Source organism: Pelodiscus sinensis, chromosome 18 (assembly GCF_049634645.1).
Source record: "Pelodiscus sinensis isolate JC-2024 chromosome 18, ASM4963464v1, whole genome shotgun sequence".
In the NCBI taxonomy this organism is placed as follows: Eukaryota; Metazoa; Chordata; order Testudines; family Trionychidae; genus Pelodiscus; species Pelodiscus sinensis.
In genome coordinates, this window is record NC_134728.1 from 33717788 (window position 1) to 33743880 (window position 26093).

At 45.0% G+C, this 26093-nt stretch overlaps 1 protein-coding gene across 6 annotated transcripts in view; it reads left to right on the forward strand.

The window, feature by feature from the left end:
• The window catches only part of TOX2 (TOX high mobility group box family member 2), a 256019-nt gene that overhangs the window by 113765 nt on the left and 116161 nt on the right, over nt 1–26093 (forward strand). For all 6 annotated transcript variants that reach the window (XM_075901497.1, XM_075901498.1, XM_075901495.1 and 3 more), the window contains one exon: nt 17178–17423. In XM_075901497.1, coding sequence (XP_075757612.1) covers nt 17178–17423 — 246 coding nt within the window. The remainder of the gene's footprint in view (nt 1–17177; nt 17424–26093) is intronic.

The following is a 26093-nucleotide window of genomic DNA, read 5'->3' on the forward strand; positions in this document are numbered from 1 at the left end:
TCCTGCTGGAAAGGGCTTCACATCGGCCTCACTTTTCTTGCTGATTGGAATTTTTTTTTTTGGTTGCCTTCATTTCTACTTTTCTCCTTTTGAAATGACGCCACCTGCACCAGGTGCTTGTTCCATTCCAGGTCACTGAGGGCTGAATGCCATTAAAAAGTCAGGTTGTGTGACACAGCGTCTAATTGTAGGAGCTAGGAAAAATCACAGCCATGAAAGCCAGAATGCGAGAGCTCCCTGCCTGTGCAAGCCAGTGGGAGATGCTGGCCATAGGGGGGCATGCTCAGGGATGGCACCGAACTCCAGGTGGTTCCTTGACTATTTTGCAAGAGATGGGCTGGAGGAAGAGGCGGGGATGGGATGCGCTCGCCTTCTAGCTTTTAGCCCAGTGGTTCGTGTACTCAGCTAAGATACGGGAGACCCAGGTTCAGTTCCCTTCCCCACCCTGTTGCCAGAGGTACGGAGAGGTGGGAGACCTGATTGAGTCCTCTCTGATGAGTGCTCTCACCACAGGGCCGAGGGATACTCTGGTGTGTGGCGCCCTCAGTCTCACCTGGTGGAGCTGCTCCCTGGTAGGGTGACTGGAGCAAGAGCATGGACCTTGGGGCCCCAACCACTGCACGATGGGTTTATTCTCACACTCTGGGTCTGGGCCAGCGCTGAGCCAGAGTGCAACAGGCACCGGCCAGCAGAGATGGAACACCACAGTGGTTAGGGCAGCCACCTCAGAGGTGGGAGACCCAGGATACAAGCCCCCTTTAATTGCCGTTACCCCTGCTTACAGCTGCTAGACAGTCTGAAGATGAAACGATTGGTGAGGTCTTTCCAGCTACTCTTGTTTGGAGAGAGACGTGTGTGCGCGTGTGTGTGTGTATGTGTGTGTGTGTGTGCATGCGCGCGTATAAAAGCAGCACGTGGCTGCTCATGCGACAGGCGTGTCCAACGCTCTGGATAAACACATATTTGCTGAAGCCATTAGCCGTGGGTTGCTGTAATAAAGCAGAGGTGTTCAAAGACCCATTAGTGGTGCTCTGACTTTGGCTTTACAACTCCACTGTGTGTTGCAAGGCGCCTGTATCATATCAGTGCTGCTTCGGTGACTTTGCCCCCCACGGGAATGGAAATGAATTCTAGAAGGGATTTGAACACAGACTTGGACTAGTTTTTTTAAGTGCATTTCCTCTTTTGTATTGATCGACATGGATGTTTGGGGGTGTTCTGTAGTAGCCAGTGTGGATTTATATACTTCCCATGGGAATCCACTAGAGCATCTTCCACCCTCCCCTAGTCCTGGTTATCATTGTCCGGCTGTTACAGCGTGAGCTTCCTGGCACGCAGGGTACAATGCAAACAGCAACAGATTTTTGTGTTCGGTTTCTTAAGTGACAGGATAAGGAGAGCTACCGAGACACCATCCATTAAGAAATAACTAGGTAGGTGATTCACTACCATGTGTAGAAACGGCACCGACTCTGGGCTGCCTGCACAATTTATTAATACTTCACGGGAGGAAAAAAATTATTTTAATCTCATAATGGATGATGAGCTGTGAAATTGCTTCTACAGCAGCTGGGCACCCTGGGGGAGGTGCTAGATTGCACCACATTATGCAGGCTTTCCCGGAGATCGCCTGTGCTACTTGTGCTAATCAGAGACGTCAGGTCTGGGGCAGGGAGCTGGCATTGCTTCCATTGTATTTTGTTAGGTTTTTCTTTCTGCTTTACCCCCCCCCCCCCCCCCCAGCCCGTTTGAAACCCTGTCAGTTGGCTTTTTGGGCTCCAACGCTAACTCGAGAAGTAAGTAAGTTAGGTGCGATCTGATTCCATCATGCAATGGGCCTTTTGGCGTTAGGCAGGGTCCATTGTGTTGCTTTGTATTTGTACAGCTCTTAGAACCGTGGAGTTCAACCAGTTCTGACGCGGTAGCCACTAGAGTGGCTCTAGGGAACTAGCCCTGCTCAACCAGGCAAATAGCCGCATGTGGCAAGCGTGTTGGACACCACGGACCTTAGAACAAAGGGCTTGTAGCCCACGACTGGCTCTCCTAGACACTAGACGCTACAGACAATAACTCCTAATGGGCACTCTGCTCCCAGTGCTGGTCAGAGGGCGTTTGGAGCCAGACTCCTTTAGAACCCGTGGCAAATGCTTGCCCTAGCAGGCCTGGGTTATTCAGCCCCTCTCCGAGGGTGTTTGGGACGGTATCCGGGCTAACCCCTGCGCTGTTTGCACAGACCCAGCACATGAGCTGTGTTCTGCTGGGTTCTGAGACGGAGGGAAGGACTCCCCCTCCCCAGACGGAGGGGGGAGGTGGACAGCGCGCTCAAACCCTGCAGCACCGAGTCGGGGAGTCTAGGTTAACTCACTCCATATCGGGCTGTGGGGCTGTCAAATGGCAGCATAGAAACGTTGAGGCTCAGGCTGGACCCAAGGCTCTGTGACCCAAACAAAGATGGCTGAGCTGGGCCAGTCACAGGTCTTTCATTGCTGTGTAGACCTCTCCAGAGTCAGGCCTGGCCAAGGAGCGCGGGGTCTGAGGCTGCACAGCGTGATTGGCTGTGCCACACAGCCGGGCGGCTCCCAGCCAGGACAGTGAGCGGGCGGGCGGGCACCGAGCAGAGCCGGGCCGCGCGGGGCCCAAGGCAACCACCTTGCTCGCCTTGCCCTAAGGCTGGGCCAGGCGAGCAGCTCAGTGGCAGCTCAGCGGCCCTGCGGCCTCTGCTTGTGCTGACAGTAGGACCCCGGCATTCATGGAGCTGCGCCTGTTTATGCGGGTGCGGGGTTCAGCTCAGCCCGTCTCAGTGACGCTTCAGCTTTATTTCAGCGTCTTCCTCAGAGTGAGCCACGCCCCAGGCACGCTGCAGCCAACGGGAGATCTGGCACTCGCTTAAGCAGGACCAGGGTTGGCCCTGTATTCCTTAGCACTCAGAGCGTCACAGAACTGGTGCTGAGAAGCTGACAGGACGGATGGAGAATGGCTTGCTTGCGCTGCTGGGTTCCGTCTAGTTTATGGTTAATGCCTCAGTCATAGCAGAAGCTCTTCAGTATTTTTACAGAAATAAATGGTAACATCCAAGATGCAGGGCACAGTCCAGGTTCATCTTGCCATGGTGTTCAGCAGCTGTTTCATTGGTCCAGGCCTTGTCACCGAGAAGTCCCTCGCATGCTCCTATCTTGGATGGGAGGTAAAAATCAAAGGCAGGACCATGTAGGGTTATTAAATAGATCATGGAACTTTCTGCATGTTAATCCTGGTGTTAACTCTTACTCTGTGGCTCAAATTTCCACCTGAAACGTCCTCTTTTCAGTGACCTGCATTATTCTTCACTCCCTGTGTAAAAATCCCAGTCACTTTTGCTGTGCATTGTTAAACAGCTACCATGCCTCCCCCATTCCACCTCCCCGGAGGTGTCTTGGTATTGTGCATAATATGGCCACTATCAATCTTCCTTTTCCTGTTCCAAACTCCGGGAGATTTTGTATCTATAATAATACATCATGGAGTACAAAAGATCAATCTGTAAATGGGAGGTGCAGGTTGTGTGTGTGAGGGACACAGACGGACAGATACACAGACACCAGGATATACCCGTTATGTACTGGTGGGTCATTTTGTGGGAACATTCAGTATATTCACTGAGCATCTGATATGGGAAACAATCCTATTTTCAGGGCATCTCTTATATGCTTTCAAAAATCCACATGCTCCTGTGAATGGCCCCATTAGTCTCACACTAGTTGATACGCATACACCATTTTGTGTGAGCACAAGATTTGGGGGTGAATGATCATGCAGCACTTGGCTCCTTCTATCTTGAATCCTCATGGACAAAGTAAGAAAAAATATGGGACATTTGGGCAGAAACTGTAGGTGAATCAAAGTAGCATGTAACCCTTTCCTAGGAGCAATATTTGATTATTTGAATTCCACAGAGCCTGAAATAAAGTAGTGTTTACTGAAATCCCTTGTAACACTGCCAAGTGCAGTGCATAGTGGTCCCGCTCAGCGGGATATAGGAGGCCTGCTGAAACCTACTCCAAAGTATCCATTAAAATTGGCACAACTTCTTGAGAACCACTTAATATTTCCCTGGAGTACAGAATTTATGTCCGATGGAAAGGGAAAGAGAATATTCATAGTGCAGAGTAGTATTCTTCCTGCTTTGGATACTCTGTTTTCCTGCTCCACTGGAGCCAGGTTGGATTAATTTCTTCGAGTGCTTGTTACTTATTCTTTCCTGCATGAATTCCATTACTGTTTTCTAGCAACCATATCTTTTCACCTGCATGCCCTGCATTATATATAAACATGTACTGCAGCCTTTGCTCAGCACAAAATAGGTATGGTCCAACAATGCATCCCTACGCAATACTTGGAACATCTTGTTATGCATGGGCAGTAAACCATGAATGAAAAACAATATAAAATGTGCACTTCTCAAATACGCAGGTGCATGATATTCTTGAACGTTGTATTTTAATATTTCTTTTCTCCAGACCAGCCCAAGATACTAGAACAATAAGGGAGCGTGTCTGGTCCCATCACTGTTAGCAAACATCCGTATTTGATGAACCCTTTGCTAATGAAGATGGGTGGACCGGAGCACTACCAGTTGACACCAGCTAAGTTGCTGGCATTTGGCTGCGTAATTCATCCCTAATATAGACAGAACCTTCCTCTGCATTACGTAAGCAAACCCTCTTAAGCCAATAGCATGAATAGCCAAGGGGAGCAACAGTTCAACTCATCCAAATGAAATGGTCACATCCAAATGGTCACGTCCATAGGGTTGCCAGTATTTGAGCTTTCTGTTTGGGAAACAAATTGAGAAAATATCAATGTCCGGTATTTAATAAATAACATGTATTGTAGATTGTGATGTAACGTCAAGTGTGTCCAAGTATTTTTGTTCAAACCATCTGGCAACCCTACTCATCCAGCACAGGCGGAGAAAAGCATTCTGGGTCACATGACTCTGACGAGTCCCCAGTCTGTCTGCAAAGACAGAGGATGGGGTTTCTCAGACATGGTCAGTGTTGCTCAAAAGCTATATAAGCCAGCAAGATCAGCATCTGCAGAAATCTCACCGACAGCACTGTGGCCCTTTTCCAGTCTGCTCAGTGAGGGAAGAGTCTTTCTCACGGGAGCTCAAGGTTGCTCAACAGAATTCACCCTGCAGGACATGAGAATTTTGAAGTTCTGGGATGTGCTGATGAACCAAAATGTGACAGGCCTTCGTGTTTACCCTGTCTTCTCAGTAGATGTTTGCATGAAAAACCAAAGGCAACAAACTTACACCCTGTCGAAGGAAACACTTTTTACACTCTGTATAATTGTTCTGTGGCACTCACTAAATATTGAGGCCAAGAACTTAATAGCCACTTTGGAAGAATTAGACATTTCTACAGATGACAAGAACATCTATAGGTAAATTATACATAATATGGAAAGGCCAAACTCTGCATAAGCCAGCTGCAGGCTGACAAGTTCTAGTAAGAAGAAGTTTGTCCGAGGGACAGGTTATTCTATTATGGTTCATTATGGATTTATTGTGAAGTATCTGGTCTGGCCACTTTCAGAGGCAGGAGACTTGTCTCAGTGACCTGTTGATCTGATCCAGTATGGCGGTGGTTCCTATAATGTGCTTGCTTTCCGTTCTTTCCTCTATTATTTTGAAATGCTGTTCCTATCGAAGGGTCCATTCTCCTCGTAGATGAAGTCACTGGGGCTTGAGAGCATGTATTTGGAGGGAGAAATTGTCCCCAAATCTTTGTGTAAATTTGTATTTGGGCACATTCCACAGCTCTGCTGGGCTCCTTTTGGGTACCCCTTTACCAAGCAATTGCTGTACTTTAGAAAGCCTACTAACAAAGCAGGAAAAGTTGGGAATGGTGGTGAATTACAATGTTTTCCTCTTGATTCCTGAGGGTAACTACTTCCAAAACTCATTTCTGGTTTTTCACTAGGGAATTCTAGGTCTCTATCCTCACAAAACAGGATAAAAGTAGCATTACTAATCCTTTATATACCGTTGCATGCTGCATTACTGCTTTCATGCATGTATTATCTGCGTTTATGGTAACAGTAACCTTGTCTTGAACCAGAGATTTTCCTGAACAAGAGCCCTCTGGGACCGGTCTGGATTTTCCTGGATACATTTTTAATAGACACAATAAGTTGACTGTAAACCCATTACCTATTCTTTGTTTGTTCTAGAGGCTAATCATTTTCTTAGCCACAAAAACACTAATTCACAGCACAGTCAAAGGAAGAATGACAACCAGCACAAAATTGGTGTGTGTGGTGATAAAACAGCCCATCTTCAGGACCATGCACTGCACTTTTCTGTATTGCCTGTAAGAAATGGCCTCCAAAAGACAGTCAATCGTTTTAAAAAATCAAGACTAATTGTAACTATATTTTTGTTTTTCATTTTGGTTTATGTGCAGCGTGTGACTTCGGCAGAGACATTTTTATTCCAAGAAAATGACAGGCCAACAAGAAGCCATAATTGCACTGATTTTTAGAAGTGCTGCGGTACTACAGATCTGATGTACTGCAAGACATGAATCAGAAAAATTCTATTAAAAAATCTCTTGAATGGCTGACACAGGAGTATTATCCACAATGATTAATTTGACTTGGTCATTATAAACACAGACAAGTCTGACAAAATTGCATTTCATTCCCCACTGAATTCATAAAATCACTACACACATAATAAGAAGTTATAGTTCTCTGCTATCCACGGTCTCTGACAGGATTTCAGTTCTGGGTAAGATACTGTTTTTTTAAAAAAGGAAGGGGAGTTGAGAGACTGTTTAAAAACCTGCAAATAGAGTTGGTTTCTTTTGCTACAGATTGTACATAGCAACATTTTTAATTTTCCCTTGGAGGCCGTGATGTAAGCCAGCTGGAGCTGGGAGAATCAAAGTCAAGATTCAGTGTATGCTTCTATTTATATGATAAGATTTTAGGTAGGTTCTGACTCTCCAAAGATTTTTCATGTGCAGACTGGATCGTGCCACTGAATGGAAATCTTTGCAGGATCATGGTCTTGGAGCATAAGGTCTTGGGGCCAAGACTTTCTTCTGTACCATAAGAAGGGCCAGACTGGGTCAGACCAAAGGTCCATCTGATCCAGTGTCCTGTCTTCCAACACTGGCCAATACCAGGTCCCCCAGAGGAAATGAACAGAATAAGTCATCCCTCCCCTATGGCCCATTCCCAGCTTCTGACAAACAGAGGCTAGGGACACCATTCCTACCCCCTGGCTAATAGCCATTGATGGACCTAACCTCCATGAATTTATCTAGCTCTTTTTTGAACCCTTTGATTTTCTTGGCCTTAACAGTGTCCTCTGGCAAGGAGTTCCACATGTCAACTGTGCATTGTATGAAAAAGTACTCCCTTTTGTTTGTTTTAAACCTGCTACTTACTACTTTTTAGAGTTTTTGGCTATCTGTTCTTCAGATTCCTTTTTGGCCTTCTTAATTACATTTGTACACTTCATTTGACAGTTTATGCTTATTTCTATTTTCCTCACTGGGATTGAATTTCCACTTTTTAATGATTCCTTTTTATCTCTCACCACTTCTTTTACTTGTCTGTTAAGCCACGGTGGCACTTTTAGGTCTTTTTACTATGTGATTTGTGTTTTTAAAAATTCTGGGTACACATTTAATTTTAGACTCTATTATGGAGTCTTTGAAAAGCTTCCATGCAGCTTGCAGGGATTTTTTTTATTTTTTTTTTGGCACTGTACCTTTTAATTTCTGTTTTAACTAACCTACTCGTTTTTGTGTAGTTCTTCTTCCTAAAATTAAATGCCATAGTGTTGGACTGCTGTGGTGCTTTCCCGCCACAGAGACGTGAAATTGTATTTATATTAATAATAAAATCATAGAATACTGGAACAGGAAGGGATCCTGAGAGGTCATCATGTCCAGTCGGCATGATGCTCCCACGGCAGGACCTAGAACCATCTAGACCATCCCTGATAGATGTCTGTCTAAACTGCTCTTAAATATCTCCAGAGATGGAGACTCCACAACCTCCCTGGGCAATGTTGGCACTGTTTCTAGCATCCGGCTATATTCACCTCTTGCACCAGAGCCTGCACTCCATTTATGACCAGTCAAGAACTGCCTCTTCTCTTGTGGGTTCCAGTAGCAGCTGTTCCAAGCTGCAGTCATTTAAGATATCAAGAAACTTTATCTCTGCCTCCCGTCCTGAGCTGACGTGTACCCAGTCAGTATGGGGACAGTTGAAACCCCCCTCTAAACTACCTTGCAAAAGTCTCCGGTTACCTGCTCCTGTTCACTTGCTGCTCTGGTCACTTAGGAACACCTAGCACAAAGCCCTGATCAGATCTCTGGGCATGTCTATAACACAGATAATTCATCATCATTGTCCTCCTCATGTCCTCTCTCCCCCCTTACTTACACCAGCCTAAATGAAGTACGGAGATGGAAGTTCTCATCAGAGATGATTTTGACAACACGTTTTCCAACTTTCTTGCTATTTAAATGTATCCTCTATAAACCCATAAATAACTTGCCCATGGTACAAAAGCCACATCTTTATCAACGGTCGTTGGGATTTTAGGTCCTGTTGAGAGTTGGTATTATTCAGAGGAGCCATAGTTAAGGTTGAATCTTGCCTTCCATTGTAAGCTGGATATTAGCCTTCTCTTTAAAACTCTTAGAAAGACAATTTCCACATCGTCCGTTTGGAACTGCCCAACAGTTGCGTTGGAAATGTAGTTCTTCACCCGTCTCGGTGCGCCTTTCCCCTTCCCCCAGCATTCTGGTGAACAACAACTTGTGCACGTGAATGTTTGCAGCAAGCGAGGGAGAAGGACAGTGAATATCATCAAAGGCAATTAGCAATTTGTATATGAACCACTACTCGCACATGTCTCTGTAGAATGTTCAGCCAACTCTGCTCAATGTATTCATAGGCCCAGTAATTCACAGCTGTGACTGTTAGGAGGGTTGTGGGTCTCTGCGTATCTCATGGTGTATTCTAAATATAGCAGAAGGTATCCTATTTTCTTGTGCCATGTACATTAATGGAGAACAGGCTAGATCTCTACACCCTAAGATGAAGCAAATCAATTTCCATTCCCAACACACAAGCCTGCTGATGCAGAAAATCAGTGCTGCTTCAGTTCTTTGGCACTGAGGGTTTGAAATCCCAGATGTTAAAGATCACCTTATCCATCAGTGTTATGCAGAAACATCACGCCAAGGGGGCATGGAGGGGCATGTGGCCCTGCCCGCTGCTTCTGCACCAGCAGGGGGCCTTTTCCTATGACATCAAGAGAGCTCTTACCTCCTTCTTTCATGCTTCTCGTTTTTTGCGTGGGTCCAACGTCCATCTGCCACCATTACCAGGGTGTGTCCTTGGCAGGCTTGGTCCACAGCAAACACTGCAGTGCTGCAGCTATTGAATTCAAAGGTACCTCTGCAAAGGGCCGAGGGAGCAGCAGAGGAGACGTGTGGTGGAAAGTGGTGAGCTCGGCTGGGACTGGCGGGAGGCGAGGAGGCAGGGAAGTTGATGCCCACTCCCATCTCGCTGTTTTCTTTTCATGACAGTTTATTTTGCAGCTCAGTCCCATAAACAGGATAGAAATGAGGGAGCTTCCATCCTAAATGACAAGGTGCTAAGTAGAATTTCCTAGTTCTTGCTTATGGCAGACATGCCTGAAGAAGACACAAATGAGACACGATAATGAATGTTTGTGTTTATAGTGTGGGAGAAGCAGTTTATGAACAATTAATTGTTGCCAAAAATGGTGCCCTTGTAAATCTGCCAAGGTTAGTGAAATCTCATGCCTTGGACTCTGGACAAATCAAAGATGGGCTCGGAAATCAGATTTTAGAGGGGCAGGGGAAAGATTTCTTAGGAATACTCATGTTGTCATTCAGTTATGAACTTGTGCCTCTCACATGATCACGATATTTCAACCCCCTTTTCTCCTCATGTGTCCCATGTTCGCAGAGCCATTCACTTAACCAAGTCCCCGCCATCCCCACATTCCTCCCTGTGTCCTGACTGTTTAGTACACACTGAGGATTGTGGGTGGATTAGAAGTTCCGTGGGGCGATTTTCGGTATAGCTACCACAGTGACCGTTTATGGCAAACTTCCCCGTGACTCAAGAAGCAAATAGATCTTAGTTGCCCTGAGAGATTTATTCTCCCATAGTCCATATGCAAGTGACATGCTGTATAATTGCTATGAGGTTTGTTGCTTGAAAGAAATTGTAATCCCTGTGCATTAGCAAGCTGTGTGGTTATCTGGCTTCTCCTCTTTTGAAGCGGCTCTAACTTTCAGGCAGCAAGCCTTCTGGCCTTTGGGGATGGAGTATGATGAAGGAGGAGCTCAAAGGAGACCTACCTGTTGATTCTCCTGAAATCCTTCCTCCAGTCACCTCCCAAACGTCTATGTTCCTGGAGAAAGAGACCCTGCTCTTAGCCCACAGGGAGCCCTTGGGGCTTAGCCCTGAGGAGTCAGCTCTGGGCCACCTACTCCCAGTTCCCCTGGAGGCAGGAACTGCCATGCACTCTCACCACCTGGGGCTATCACCAGCCTTGTGTATTAAGAAAAGGCCTTAGGGGGCTGACCTTGCCCCAGGACAGGGGTTGGGGATGATGAGGCGTTGAGGCTCCCTCCTCCTACATCAATGTTTCCCAAGCAGGGTTCCGCGGAACTCTGGGGTTCCACAGACTGTTGTCAGGGGTTCCGCGAGAAATCGTGGAATAAATAAATAAATAAAAAGTTCTTACAGTGTAAGCTGACATAATATATATATATATATAAACAACACTTTACAAATACATTTTCTTTACAATAATTTAGCAGTAATTGAATTGTGCTCCCTGCTGTCAACTTTTTCTGGCCAAACAAATGTTTTCATAGGTAGGGGTTCCTTGGGATATGAAAAATTATTTTAGGGGTTCCTCCATGGGAAAAAGATTGGGAATCACTGCCCTACATGTTAGGTTGTGCTCCAAGTACAGCTGGGCTAGAGCTGACCCTGACTAGTTTTTAGGATCGAGGGAGGACACATCAACCGGAAAATGAGCTAGCGAGATTGTTCCAGTAACTAGGTGTCTAGAGGAGTGTGTGCTGGGGCTTCTTTCTTGTAGCTTAAAAGCAGGCTCTCTTAGGAAGTGGAAGGGAGATTTTTAAGAGCCAGTTTGACTTATTCCTGTCAAGAATAGTTTAGGTAAGACTTAGCCCTGCAGGGGACTGGACTAGAAAACCAAGGTCCATCAACTTTTGCGTTGTCTCTGCTGTCAGGGTGGGTGGATCACCACGTTCCCCGTGTTTCTTGTAGTTCACCAAAATACAGTCTCTGACGCTTTCTCTCATGGACTCAAGTTTGCCTCTGAATGTAATTTCACAGAGCAAATATTTGCCTGCAGTAATGCTGAAAATCTCCCCTTCTAACTGTGAATATTATCCTCTGAGATTGGCTGAAATGCCTGAATCCGAGCAGATAATCACAGGGAAGATGACTTAGTGGAGAGTTGGGGTCATTGGATAGTCAGCATGTTTCAAAGGAGAATTGAATCCCAAGTTCACGGTCAGGTCAGGATCTTGGTAACAACACTCCTAGGATGGGGCTGGCTAGCTGTAAACCTAGAAGAACTGCAATTTCAGCTTAATTACAGTGTATGGGGGGGCACATGGACTCAGCACAGGGGAGTTTCATCAAACAACAAAACAAAAGAAATAACCTGATCGCGTCTGAATAGACATTTTCCTATCTACCCACGATCTGTGCTTCATGGTCCAGTCCATTTCCATGCCCGTATTCTTTGTAGGCATGATAGTTCTGCCTGGTTCAGTCCATCTTGTACCCAGCTCTCGGTTTAAATTCACACACAGAAAAACAGCAGGCTGGTATATCTCAATACCTTCTCCCATTGGCTCTCCTGGCTCCCTGCCAACACCCCCTAGCTACCTGAGTTTAACCCTTTAGTCACTGAATACTGGGCTCTTCAGAAAAGGCCAGCACTCTTCCTATCACAGGCCTAAACTATCCTCTAGGTGGCCTGCTAATGTACAGGGGATGGGAAACTCCAGGGTTCTCTTCTCAGCGTTTCCTGCCCATTCCTATCTGCCAGGGAGAGAACTTTGCTTCCCTCACAGCAGCACACAGACGGAGGGAGTAGTCCAGGGTCAGACCCCCTCCCCCCACACACACAGAGAGCAGCTCCTTGAAGACCCATGTGAACCTCGGGCATTCCACAGTCGCCCTCCAGCAGCTCATCTCTTTTTATGGTGCTAACAGGACTCACCCCCCGCCCACCCCAGGTTGCTGGACCTAGAGCCCCTTCCAGAAAGAGCAGTGGGCTCCACAGCGTGGAAGAGAAAGGTACCGAGTCAGCTTTCACACACGCCCCACAGCCTTGGGTGGCTGACGTACAGCAGTTCTGACGCCCCCGGAGCCCATTCACACCGCTGCCCGTTCTGTAGTGCACTTTTATTTATGCTGGTCCATAAAGTAGGCTCTACTATTGACCAGGAAGTGGAACGGCTTCTGCTCCCATTACTCACCCTGTGGCAATAACTGGGTGCTGCTGCTGTGGTGCTGCTGAAAGGCTGCTGGGGATTAGAGTGGATCCCGTGAGGGCAGGGGACCGGACTCGATGGCCTCTCGAGATCCCTTCCAGTTCTAGGATTCTATGAAGTTGCAGGTGAGCAGTGTGGTACAGTTGGGGAAAAGTGAACAGAATTCCTGGCGATATTTACATGCGTGTTGTATGGAAGGCACAGCGAGTATCTATCCCAGTGGGTTTGCCACGGTGTCCAATTCCCGTGTCAACACATTGGAGAGTCCAGAGGAGAGCAACAACAGCGACCAAAGGTTTAAACTACCTGAGCGATTGTGAAAGGTTTAAAAAAACAGGCACGTTTAGTTGAGAGAGAATAGGACTTTGAGATGTGTGTTGGGGCGGAGTGGGGTCAATCAGTCAGTTAAGGACTGTTATCATTGATGGTGATCAATGTTCCCTCTAATCTTTTCCATCCATGTGTGGAATAACGTTTGTTATGTGCACCAAGGCCTGTGCAAATGTGCACCACTAGCAGGAACAAAACCCAGCTGTGGGCGCTCTGCTAATTCCCGGCATTGGAATCTCTCCTGAGTGGCTGCACACATGCTCAGTTTACAGGGAGCTGATGGTGATCACAGGGCAAGAGGTGATGGAATTTATCCACAGCAGGAGATTTAGGCTGGATATCAGGGAAGGCTCTCTAAAGACAGGGCAGCTCTGGGACAGGCTTCAGAGAGAGGTGGTAGGATCCCCATCGCTAGAGGGTTTTAAGAGCGGGAGGGGGACACACCTGTCCAGGGATGGTCCAGGCCTGCTTGGCTCCTCCTCAGCACAGTGGGCAGGACTTGACTTCTCCCAGCCTGGCCTTCCTTGGATTCAACGAGAGAGGGATATGATCTCACCAGGGATCTGTGGCTCTGCTTCCTGGTGGCAGCACATGCAGTGGTATCTGGGCCAAAGCAGAATGAGTGCATGGGGTCCTGGCGTCCCTGGCGTGCCGTGGTGGGGACAGCACGTGGTACCTGCTGGCAGGATGGCCAAGAGGTGGCCACAGCTTGAATTCCGCCAGAATCCTTTCAACAGCTGCTCTCATTTCTCAGCCCCTCGTCGTTTTGAAAGTCACAGTCAGGCTCCAGCTTGAGAGTCACAAGCTAGCCAGGCTGGGGGGGCTTGGTCTTTGAAACCACCGAGGTGCCGTCTGCAAACACGGCTCACCAGAAGGTGGGAAGCCCTGTCCTTCCACGTTCGCAGCATCAGTGACCAACTGAGTTTCACTCCGGTGACATCTTTCAGCCCCTGACGAGATGAGTGGGCTTGAACTCAGATTAGAGGAGAAGTTTATGTGAGTAAATAATTAAAATGTAACATTTAAACTTCAACTTTAACATCGTGTATCTTATTTAAAATATAACCTCGTGTACAGCATAATTTAATCTAAAATAACATTAGAATGCCAAATATGTTGTATAACACACTTCCTGAGGAAACTGAGCTGGCTGTTACTGAGACAGGAGTTTTAGAGGGCAGCATTTCTTCAGTTGTGACAGACCACTGCTTGTGCTCTGGGATTCAGCCCTTCCCAACCTGTGAAAGTAAAGAGTGTGTATTACAATACAGCATCATAATGCGTTCCACCTATGTACAGTATCTAGCTACTTATCTTTCAAGCCGTCTACATAAAGCATGTGTAGAGCAAACATTGGCTTGGAAAATGTGCTTAGCTGATACGGTGCCAATGGTTGTGGGCATGAAGTCTGATTATGTTGATTGGATATTGTCTAACCTGATTCTGATTGTGTGCTGCTTTGATCCTGATTTTGATATGTTGCGTAATACTGTTGTGATGTGGAAAGCTTTGTGGTTCTGACCGTTCTGATTTTCTACGCTAAATAGACGTGAGGAGACAGAAAGGTGCAGAAAGTGTGAACAGGGATGACAGGTTTTCTATACTCCCAACAAAACCTCCTCAAAGCCTCTCTGCAGAAACACAAGAAACATATGTTTGTGAAGAGAGCTTAGGGAAACTTGGAGTGGATTTTACATAATTTAGTTAAGTATAGCAAAGCCACTTGCTTATATACCTGGTACCAAAATAACCCAGCGGGCAGAAGTTTGCTGTGCAATAGTTTATTCAAATCCCTCTCCCGATGCCATGGAATAAAATCTTCTAAAATATCTGGGGAAGAATCAGTTCACATCAAACTGTGGATCCCAAATGAGAACTAACTACCGGACCTATTACATGGAATCCATCGGCCTTAGACCCTTTTATTAGGGTTACCAAGTGTCCTGTATTGAACCGGACTGCCCGGTATTTTCACCTTCCATCTGGGAAAAAAAATTCAGAATATACTGCTCATCTAAAATGTCCGGTATTTTCTGTGTTTCCCAAGGCGACTGCATTTCGGCCCTGGTTTTTTTTGCTCAACACAATTTTTTCCCTGTGTGGTGTTTTTGTTTGTTTGTTTTTGTTTTTTTTAGGGGTTTTTTTGTTTGGTATTTTTTGTGAAACCATCTGGCAACGCTACCTTTTATGTGCAGCCCCTTCCAATGGGATCTCTGAGCTAGACAAGTTGGCTGCAAGAACAAGGGAACTGGAATCTCCACTTAACTGCAACTGTGTTGATCCTAATGCACAGCAGCTTAGACGTGGAGCCTCCATTTCTTGTGAAGTCAGTGGGCATTTGGGGTGCATGTACATCACGGGATTGGCCCCACAACAAGGGTTCCTATCACTATCTCTGTTGCAGTGGTGTCCAGTGAGCACCAGAGGGGAGACATGAAAGAAAGGGAGGATCTCCTTTAGCTAAAGATATTGCACATTTTTAGTTTGGGCAGAATGACGAAGGGGGGGGGGTGCTATGCAGCGTGTTTCCCTCCATCTGATGCACTCTCCGACCAGTGTTTAATGAAATTTCAAACCGCCTCTTCTTCTCTTGCTCTCTGCTGCCTTTCATAACGACTTTAGAATTCAAGTTGCATAAATCTGTTACTGTATTATTTTTAAACTGGGGTCATGGAAGGTGAGGATTTGTGTGAGAGTTTGGGGGCAATGGCTTAATAGTCTACAGTGTTTAACTGTTTTTGCACACATGGATTGCTGGTTTTAATTATTCAATGAAAATCCAACCATGAAACTAAGTGATCTTCAAAACTTAACTTAAAATCCATGTTTATAACACTAGGAATAACCAGGATTTCATATGCCATAGTGACATTGACTAGGTTTTGGGTAAGCTTTCTCTTTAAAATAGAAAATATTATAATGTTCTTCCATGCCATAATTAACAATCTTATTGGAAGAGTCACTTTTATTTTAAATTTACTGTAGATCTACTATGTTTTGTCTCAGAAGAATTACATGGGCGCAATTCCAGATTAATTTTTAACACAGGTCAGGGAAATTTTTGTAATAAATCCCGCCAAACTGGAATTGATTGTGATAAAACTGTCTTGATATTTGTGTTCAAGATAGTATCATTGGGAAAAGATCTAGTGGTGTGATGTTTTTATTCTTAAAAAGCTTTGCACAATAAATATGGGGAGGTGTCCATGTAGAGGACAGCCAAATGAGACTCATTTTCAAAACCAAACCAACCATGCCACAGCCACATTTCTGACTTGGTCACTCAACTGGTACATAACTGCTGGATCTTTCCCAGGAGCCTACAGAAATTTGGTCCTCAGGTGCGACTGACTTCTCATGGGGGTAGAGTGCTTAATTCCCCAAAGTCCCTTTGAAAATCCAAGTCATAAATATTGCACACTTATTTGTGCGTCCAAAGTCAGAAATGCAGCCATGTATGGATAGCTACCAGATTTATGCCTGCTTGCTTAGGGCACATCTACACTAGGAAACTATTCCGAAATAACTAAAATCAATTTAATATCTCCTGAAATAACAAAATTGAACTAGTGTGTCCCCACTACGGGGGAGCCTCGAAATTAGTCTGAGGCTGGCTCCGTTAATGTGGTCGCGCTACCTCGACTTAGAGCCCCAGGAAGCACTGGGGAGGAATTACTTCGGATTACTCTGGAGAGTTGCTATTTTGAAATAGCCGCACCAGACCATCCACACTACCATTATTTTGAAATAACTATTTTGAAATTAGCGTTATTCCCCAAGGAAAGCGGTACAGATTTCGAAATAACGGGCTTGTTAGTGTAGACGCTCCACATATTAATTCGACCTAAGAGGGGTTATTTAAAATAGCTCCCTACTGTAGGCCAGGCCTTAGAGCCCCATTTGCAGATTGGGTTCTTTGGGTCATATCTTGACATCGATCCATTCATGGAATTTTCCATGGAGGTAGATGAGAGTTCTACAGAGCAGAATGGATAGACAGGGTATACATTACTAATAGAAACTGAGGCTTGGGCCTCAGTTTCCGTTTGATTTGGGCTGATCTAGATATTAACTACAGCATGCTGTTTATGTCCAAGACTGGGAATTGTCTTTAGCCATTACTGTATTATCTGGTTGTGGGTTTCTTTTTGTTGGTGGTGATGGTAGTGGTGGGGTTTTTTTTCATCACAACGCTGTTGTTTTCTTTTGCTGAAGTAACAAGTGAGTAACACATTGAAAAAGGCCCTTTTACTATTTCAGACGTATAATGGTCAGAGTGAGACTAATGAAGACTATGAAATCCCTCCTATAACTCCTCCTAACCTCCCGGAGCCCTCCCTCCTTCACTTGGTGGACCATGAAACTGGGTATCATTCACTGTGCCACAGCCTCCCTCCAAATAGCCTGATACCAGCATATTCCTATCAGAACATGGACCTTCCAGCCATCATGGTGTCTAATATGCTGAGTCAGGATGGTCATCTTCTCTCCAGCCAGCTACCTACGGTGAGTAAAACTTTCTCCTTTATCACATCCTGTTTGATTCGATCCAGTCCACTGTGTGTCCTTGTGAATTCAGGATATTCATGAACAAAAATCCAGCTAAGGTTTGAATAAAGGCAATTAACACTTAGCTGCCATCAGTTGCACTGGGAGCGTATTTCAATGAAGTCGTTTGCATAGCCATGACCATGGTCATGAATGAAGCTTTTCAGCATCATTTTATATTTTAAATTATGTGCCTTTTAGACTCTGTTAATAAACTAATTGTGTACTAATAATTATCTAAGGGGTGATTTTGAGCTTTGCTCTTGCTGCATAATGTCATGCGCATTGATTTTTCTCTTTTGGGAGGGAAGTACGCACGCTTTATTTTTCCAGCATTTTTTGGTTGGATCACCACAGCATCGCATCCAAAAAAAATCCCAGGCCACTTCCACGTTGATGGTCTTTTGAATAATAAATATACCTCTGTGTTCCTTGCAAGTGCTGTAAAATGGGCACAGTCTGCACACTGGCCCATTTAGTGAAAGAAATGAACCTACTCCATGCCCTCACAAAGTCAGGATCGGTTACCAGTCCTGCCACGCCTTAAAGTTGGCAGTCCTAAAATGTCTTTTGGGTTACTCTGGGACAAGGCAGTTTCTTCAGGAGTTGAATGTTAACCTGTTGCAGAAAGAACTAGCACAGGGCAAATTAGTGAAAAATTACAAATGGAGGTCTCAGGGGAGAAATGGGTTATTTAATCCAGTGTCATGATGAATTCAACTTAGAGCCAGCTATGTTGTGTTGTAAGCTTTTGTCTTGATTTCATCAGCTATACTGATTTTACGATGAAGTCATTTAATAATATTTTCCCTTTTAGCCTATTTAACGACATTGTAGGTTTTCTATGTTGTTTGCTTTTAAGATCATTGATTTCCATGGGTGTCACAGGACTGCATCAGTATCAGACAGAGCTTTTTTTTTTGCTTTTTTTTTTTAATTAACATGCCTGCATCTCCACAACCATCCTAGTTAAAGAGCATTTGCTTTTCCTTGCATGGGTAGATAGGGGTGTGAAAGGTAATAGTGTTCACAGGAGATATTATCACTTTCTCTAGGAATGTAACAAAGCTCCAAAATCCTCAGCATGTCTGCACTTTTTTTTTTTTGGTTAAAGTTTGTGTGTTTAAAAAAAAATTGATTGAGCATGATACTGAAAGCAGACATCTTTCTATGAAATTAAATATTACATTGGGCTCCACTTTAGCTTTTAGGTTCTTAGTTGATTAAATTATTCATTTCTGAGACAAAGAGAGTCAATTTTGTTTGAAAGATGTTTTTCCCTAGTTTAATTTAAAGCACAGACCCTACTTCTGACCCCTATTTTCATAACATGATAATTTTATCGTGTGTTGATTGTCTCATTTTTGAGAGGTGATATTGCACTGATAAATCAGTTTTTAAAATACCCAAAGAAACAAGAATAGTGGGATTTATTAAGCAGCTTTTGAACGTCTGAAATAATTTATTTTGGAGAAGTCCTTGGGAAATGTTCTCTTTCTCATTTTATGGTTCTGTTTTACAAATGCAGCATCTTGACAGTAAATCAGGACTGAGCTAGGGAAGATAAGAAGGGGGCTTAGTGTGCTGAAAACAGATAATAGAGAGGTTAAGAGTTGTTTCCCCCTTACCACTAAAATTAAAAATCCAGGGAATCCTCAAATAGTGAATTGGAAAGGTTTAGTTTTAAACCAAAGCCTTTGGGAAATATATCTCCAAAGGTCCTGGCAATAACGAGGTAGCTCCATCAGTGAATTGTGTTGTAATTTTTATCCAAATTAAATCCTTTCTTACCCACCTTTCAAACACTTTTCCTTGGCTATCAAACTTTGTGTTATAGGGTTACATCCCCACTCCTTTTCCCCTCAAATTCTGCCTTTGGATGGACAGACCGGGATCCCATTGACTCCAACGTGTGCATATGACAATATATTGTTTGTCTCTATGTGCCTGGGTAATCCTGATTAGCATTGTTCGGAGCTGTACATGCACATGAGGGAACAATAAAATCCCAGATGTGGAGCAGATTTTTAAATGTTATCATTAATACCTTCTGCCCGCATGCCCATCAAGTCATTCTCCTCTTGATAATGGTCTAATGAAGTAGACGATTCTTCAGGCATTGCTTGGGTGACATTGCAGGACATCTGAGGTGCTGTGAGCCTCCATGAACATCACCCATATTTCAGGAAAAATTCAGTCGTAGGAGGAACATGTTTGCTGATCTGCAGTAACAAAGCATGAATTGTGTCACCGGGTAGCGATGGGGGCATCAGCCACATAGGAAGGAGACTTGGGTTTGAGAGTTCAGCAGGAAACCTGATGAGATTAGGTCTTTGTTCCGAGACCTAGATGACTAATCCAAATGTTAAGACCATGAATACACCTTCTATGGGCTTCGCCTTGCAATAGTCTCTACAGATTTTTGCATACACAGCTGTTTCCTATTTTTGCTGCCATTTCTTTTATTTCTGAAGTAAGAATATTTTGAATGAAAGCGTAAAATTGTAATTGCGAAAAGCTTGGGATGCAAATATTGGTTAGAATTTATGTCCAACTGCTCAGATTTTTTTTCATCTGCTCGAATGAAAAATCTAGGAGTACTAAACTGACATGACCTTGCCATTACGGAGAGCAATGGGAAATGCTATTTACTCTGTGCTCAGACATTAATTGGGAATCAGGGTAAGGAATGTTTTGCAATCCGGTAGTGTCTCCTATTCAGGGATCTGATAACTAACCCTTTCCAGCCATTTTGTTGAGCCACACAATACCTCTGAGGTGTAGGAAATTGCTATACCCATTTTACAGAAAAGAGCACTGCAAAATGACATAGCTTGTTAAAATTCTCACATTGAGTAATTAAAGAGGCAGAAATAGAACCTGGTTCTCCTCACAAGGAGGAGGGAGAAATACTTTTCTCTTTTACACCTGAGGATAGAAGAAGAAGCAATGGGCTTAAACTGTAGCCAGAGAGGTTTAGGTTGGACATTAGGAAACACACCTGCCCTGCAAGTATCTACCTCTCCTGCTAGCGTAGTGTCATCCGCAAACTTGCTGAGGGTGCAATCCATCCATTCATCCAGTTCATTAATAAAGATGTAGCACAAAACTGGCCCTAGAACCAATCATTGGGGCACTCCACTAGAAACTGACCGCCAACCTGACATTGAGCTGTTGATCATTATCAGTTGGGCCCAACAATCTAGTCAGCTTTCTATCCACCTTACGGTCCATTTTTCCAATCCATATTCCTTAACTTGCTGGCAAGATTGTGGGAGACCGTATCAAAAGCTTTGCTAAAGTCAAGGTCTATCACATCCACTGACTTCCCCCTGTCGACAGAGCCAGTTACCTCATCATAGAAGCTAATCAGGTTGGTCAAGCATGACTTGCCGTTCGTGAATCCATGTTGACTATTCCTGATCACTTTTCCCTCTTCCAAGTGCTTCAAAATGGATTCCTTGATGATCCCCTCCATGATTTTTCTGAGGACTGAGGTAAGGCTGACTGGTCTGTAGTTCCCTGGATTGTCCTTCTTCCTTTTTTAAAAGATGGGCACTACATTTGCCTTTTTTCAATCATCCGGGATCTCTCCTGATCTGCACAAGTTTTCAAAGATAATGGCCAAAGGCTCTGCAATGTCATTTGCCAACTCCCTCAGTACCCTTGGATGCATTAAATCCCGCCCCCAGGAGCAAACTGTATTTACATCATCTCAGAGGGTTGCTGTGATACTCCTTGCTTCTAAAGTTAAAGAGTGTGTCTAGATTACCAGGCTATTTCGGGATACCCTGCATCCAAGGAACGTGTCCGCTATTTCAAAATAATTTTCAAAATAACGGATGTGCTATTTCAGCATCCCTGTAAATGATAGTCCACGAGGAATAAGGGATGTCTTGAAATAGTACTTTATTTCAAAATTTGGCACTGTGTAGACATGCCAAATTTCGAAATAGCCTATTTTGAAATAAAATTGAAATAAGATACACAATTTGCGCAGCACACATTGCGTATCTTATTTCAATTTTAGAGTGAGTTTAGACGTACCCAAAGAGAGGTCCTGTGGCACCATACAGGTTAGCCAAAATATATAGAATGAATTGGAGTGGAAATCACAGAAACCAAGAGAGATACATAACAGCCTAAAAAGTCCCTATCAATTGTAGGACCGGTGTTAATCAGGCTACTTAAATGGTCTGGAGGTGTCCTATGCATAGCTTTTGGTGTGGAAATGCAGATGTTAATGGCAGGAGATACTGGCTTTGTAATGTGCCAACCAGTTAATGTCTTTATTCAAGCCCAGGATAATGGTGTCAAATCTGTAGATAAATTCCAGTTCTGCAGACTCTCTCTCTAATTGGTTAGTGAAATTCTTTTTGAGAAAAAGGACTACTTTTAAAACTCTGTTTTTTGCCACCAGAGTAAAGGGGGCAAATAAAATGAGGAAAAGTGAAGGAGAGAAAAAGGGGATAGAGTGAGTGAAAAATAAAATAAAAATGTTTTGGTGAGAAATTAAAATATTTCAAGCAAAATGAAAATTTCCCTCCCCATGCAAAAAACAGTAATTCAGAAAAATGGTGTTTTCTGAGAAAAAGAAAATTTCTGACTGGCTTCAGTGACCACAGAATTTGTGCTTGTAGTCGGTAGTTGTTGCGGCCTCTCTGTGCCCATCAGGAGTGACTGTGGTGATGAGGGATGGCAGCAGAGTCATCCTGGGCTTTGGTACGGTGGGCGAGGCCGCTGTCTGGATTGGGGTGATTCCTGAGGACAGAGCAGTGACAAGAGTGGTGTAGCCCGGGTAGGAAAGAGCTGGGAGTCAGCGCAGCCCAAAGCTGAGGTAAAATGGCAGTGGTACCGAGGAGAATGGGAGCATGCGGGGTTAAAGAGCTTTTGTGAATAAATGAGTTTCCAGAAGGGATTTGGAGGAACATGTTTGACAGAAACAAAGGGTGATCAAGGTCAGAGCTGAAGAATTTCCAATGCAGCGCGAACATATTTCCATAAATATTAGATAGGGGTCTCAGAACGTCTGCGTCCCCCATGGTGTCAGACTGCTGAACAGGGCCTGTCGGCACTGGCTGCTCCGCTACCGGGGGGTCACTCCTGCACTGAACTTCAACCAGAGAAAACAGAACCGCCACTCACCGTCCCTCCTGCTGCGCCCTCCTATGCTGCCTCAGGCCAGGGTCCCCTCTCTGCACACAGCTCTGCCCACTGGGCTCCCCAGACTGCCCAGGGGTGCACCCCAAAAGGGGAGAAATCCCAGGAGCCTACTGAGGGTCCAGAGCGCACCAGCTCCTACGCCTCACGCCCTCACAGCGGCGCTGCTGGTTGTCCTGAGCCCACTGGCAGCTCCCTCATTGGCCCGTTGGGAACGGCACCTCCCACTGTCACTTACTCAAACCCTTGGGGTCATGTTGTCTCACACCCGCTCCTAGGAGATGAATATCACAAAACTCGACATGAACAAACGTCCACTCCCGGAACCTGGCCTTGTTTCCCCATGGCCCTGGTGGCTGTGTCAGGCTGTTAGAGCACTGGAAATGCGCCATGACTGGGCCGTTCCTTCCTTGGGCCGGGGCATTGTGCGTGACTGGGTCAGGAAGGGGGTTCGAGTTGAGGTACATACCCCTGCTGAGAGCTCTGTCCCCTGCTCTCCTTTCGCACGGGTTCCACTAGGGCAGAGGCAGAACCAAAGACGACATTGTTCCTTACACTGGTGCGGAGAGTGTGGGGGTGGAGGGGCATACAACGCAATGGTAGCTATTAGCAAGTGCTGTAGCAGTATGAGCACCAGGGCCAGAAATTGAAGGTTCAAATCGAGTGGGGGGACACAGAGTTCTTAATTACAAAAAGTCTGAAAATTGTATACTCCTTTCACACACTCACTAAGGCTTGGTCTACACTACAGACCAGACTGGGTCAGACCAAAGGTTCACCCAGCCCAGTATCCTGTCTGCCGACAGTGGCCAATACCAGATGCCCCAGAGGGAGTGAACAGAACAAGTGATCCCTCTCCTGTCATCCATTTCCAGACCATGACAAACAGAAGCTAGGGACACCATTCCTACCCATCCTGGCTAATCTGTATTGGTGGACCTAACCTCCATGAATGTATCTAGTTCTTTTTTGAGCCCTGTTAAAGTCCCGGTCTTCACAACATCCTCTAGTAAGGAGTTCCACAGGTTGACTGTGTGCTGCATGAAAAAAAAACTTCCCATTGTTTTAAACTTCCTACCTATTCATTTCATTTGGTGACCCCTAGTTCTTACGTTATGGCATAATGACATTGCTTGGGTGTGAAAAGTCCACACCCACAAGTAACACAGGGTATGTCTACACTGCCACCCTAGTTCGAATTAGGGTGGTTAATGTAGGCATTCGAACTTGCAAATGAAGCCCAGGATTTAAATATCCCGGGCTTCATTTGCATGTTCCCGGGCACCACCATTTTTAAATGCCCCGTAGTTCGAACTACCTGCCTGTGGCTACATGCGGCACAGACTAGGTAGTTCGAATTAAAGCTCCTAATTCGAACTACCATTAAAGGAGGAATAACTGTCAATGTTGGCAGTGCTTGCTAAGTGCTGCACAAGCATAGCTGCAGGGCTGCACAGGTTGGCAAGCCCTTTGTCAAAAGAACATTAAGGCTGCAAAGTCAAGCAGTCTACAGTTAGACTATGCCAGATTTACAGTTGCTTATGCAGCTTTAATTCAAATGCATTAGGGCACCGTCTTTAATTATAGCCCGTGCTATTTTTTCCCCACATAACCCCCCTTCTCAGTTAGGGCACAGGATACATGCACAAAGAAGCAGGATTAAGATTTCTAACAATCGACTGCTTGGTTTGGCAGCAGCGTTCTTTTACCTTTGTGGAGGATGCGTATGAAATAGAAATAAATAAAAGTGTAATAACAATCCACCTGTAAACAATCTGCCTGCCTCTGAAAGGCAAATGGAAACTAAAAATAACCACTTCCTTTGGCTCTGCGTGTGCATGTGCACACGTGCGGATGTGTGTTTGGGGGGAGTTGAAGCCTCCCCTCTCCCTGATCAAAGCCTGGGATCATCAAAAATGCAAATGGTCGATGAGCACAGGCGGTGAGCTGTTCAGGGCGGCCCTTTGTGGGTGGATGGTGCTTCGCACATAGCTGGGGTTGCCAGGTGTCCGGTATTGACCCAGACAGTCTGATATTTTCACCTCCCATCTGGTTAAAAATAGTCAGAAAATACCGGACACCTAAAATGTCCTAAAATGTATTTTCGGATTTTTTTCCCAGCCAGGAGGCGAAAATCCCAGGTGCTCACCGGGTTGCGCAGGGGAGGTGTCTGGCCCAGAGCAGGGAGACAAGATGGCAGACGGCTGCCGGCAGCCTTTTAGGGCCAAAAAGCCTCAAAAGTATTTTTTTTAAAGGGGCCATGCTGGGTTTTTTTTTTTATTATTATTATTTTATATTTTATTTGCTCAACAACTTTGGTCTCCCCTTTTTTTCCCCTCAACAGAATTTTTTCCCCGGTGGTTTGTTTTTTTGCGGGGGAAGGTGGTATTTTTGGTTAAACCATCTGGCAACCCTATACATAGTAGGCCCTGGCCACGATCTGACTAATAAATAAGAAACAGTGTCATTAAATGAGACCATTAAAATGTCAGATGGAACTCTCCAAAGCCCTGGGACTGCGTTCCTGCATTTTCTTTTCTGATTCCCCCCCTCTTCTTCTCTCGCTCAACATGTCTTTGCTCCATCTCTCTACTATTGCTCACCCCCAGCTCCCATACCTTAGTCCCCACAGGCCCCAGTGCCCAGCCCCTTGGTTCTCCCGGGCTTTTCCTACCGCTTCTCCCACCCAAGCAATTTCTCCCCTGGGCTCCTGTCCTGCAAATGGCAAAAGCCCCAAAGTATCGTATTTCCTTCACATTGTCAGTGGGACCTGGCAGGTATAACCGTTCCCAGGATCACACCCTTGGTCATCTCTGCTGTTTCCTCAGACTGCTCTGATATGTTCACCCACTCTTTCTTCTGAGTTAGACCTGCCGATGCGTCCATACACAGCTGTCCATATTGGCCAGAGCCAGCCCCAGTGAAGTCTGTGTACTGTGTGGTTAATTATTTGTATTGCGGTAGTGTCTCCAAGCCGCAGGCATGGACTCAGTCCCCATTTTACAAGGCATTGTACAGACACAGAGCAAAGAGAGGGTCTCTGCCCAAAGGAGTCCACCCTCAGTACATCATCATTGATTTAAATGGGTTTTGGATCATTTTCCAACTCCAAAATTACTAATGTATGAGGCAAACAAGTGATAGCCATTTTCTGTTTCTCCCAGGTGTGGAAATAGTTAAACGTGTTTTTTAGCTAGGCAGATGGTATCCTTTGTTTATTGTTTATAAATATTTAAACACCAGACTACTTCAATATATTTAAATTCCTATCCCATTTTAAATAAAAATTACATGTTTAAATACGAAGTATTAAAGTATTATTTGTAGGATTTGTACAGAGGATTTAATGGAACAGTGTCATCAAGAGGGTGATCTCGTTGTGGTAGAACCTAGAGATCTCTGCTGTGGTGAGGTTTCCATTGTGTTAAGTACTGTACAAACACACTGAGGGTATGTCTACACTACCAC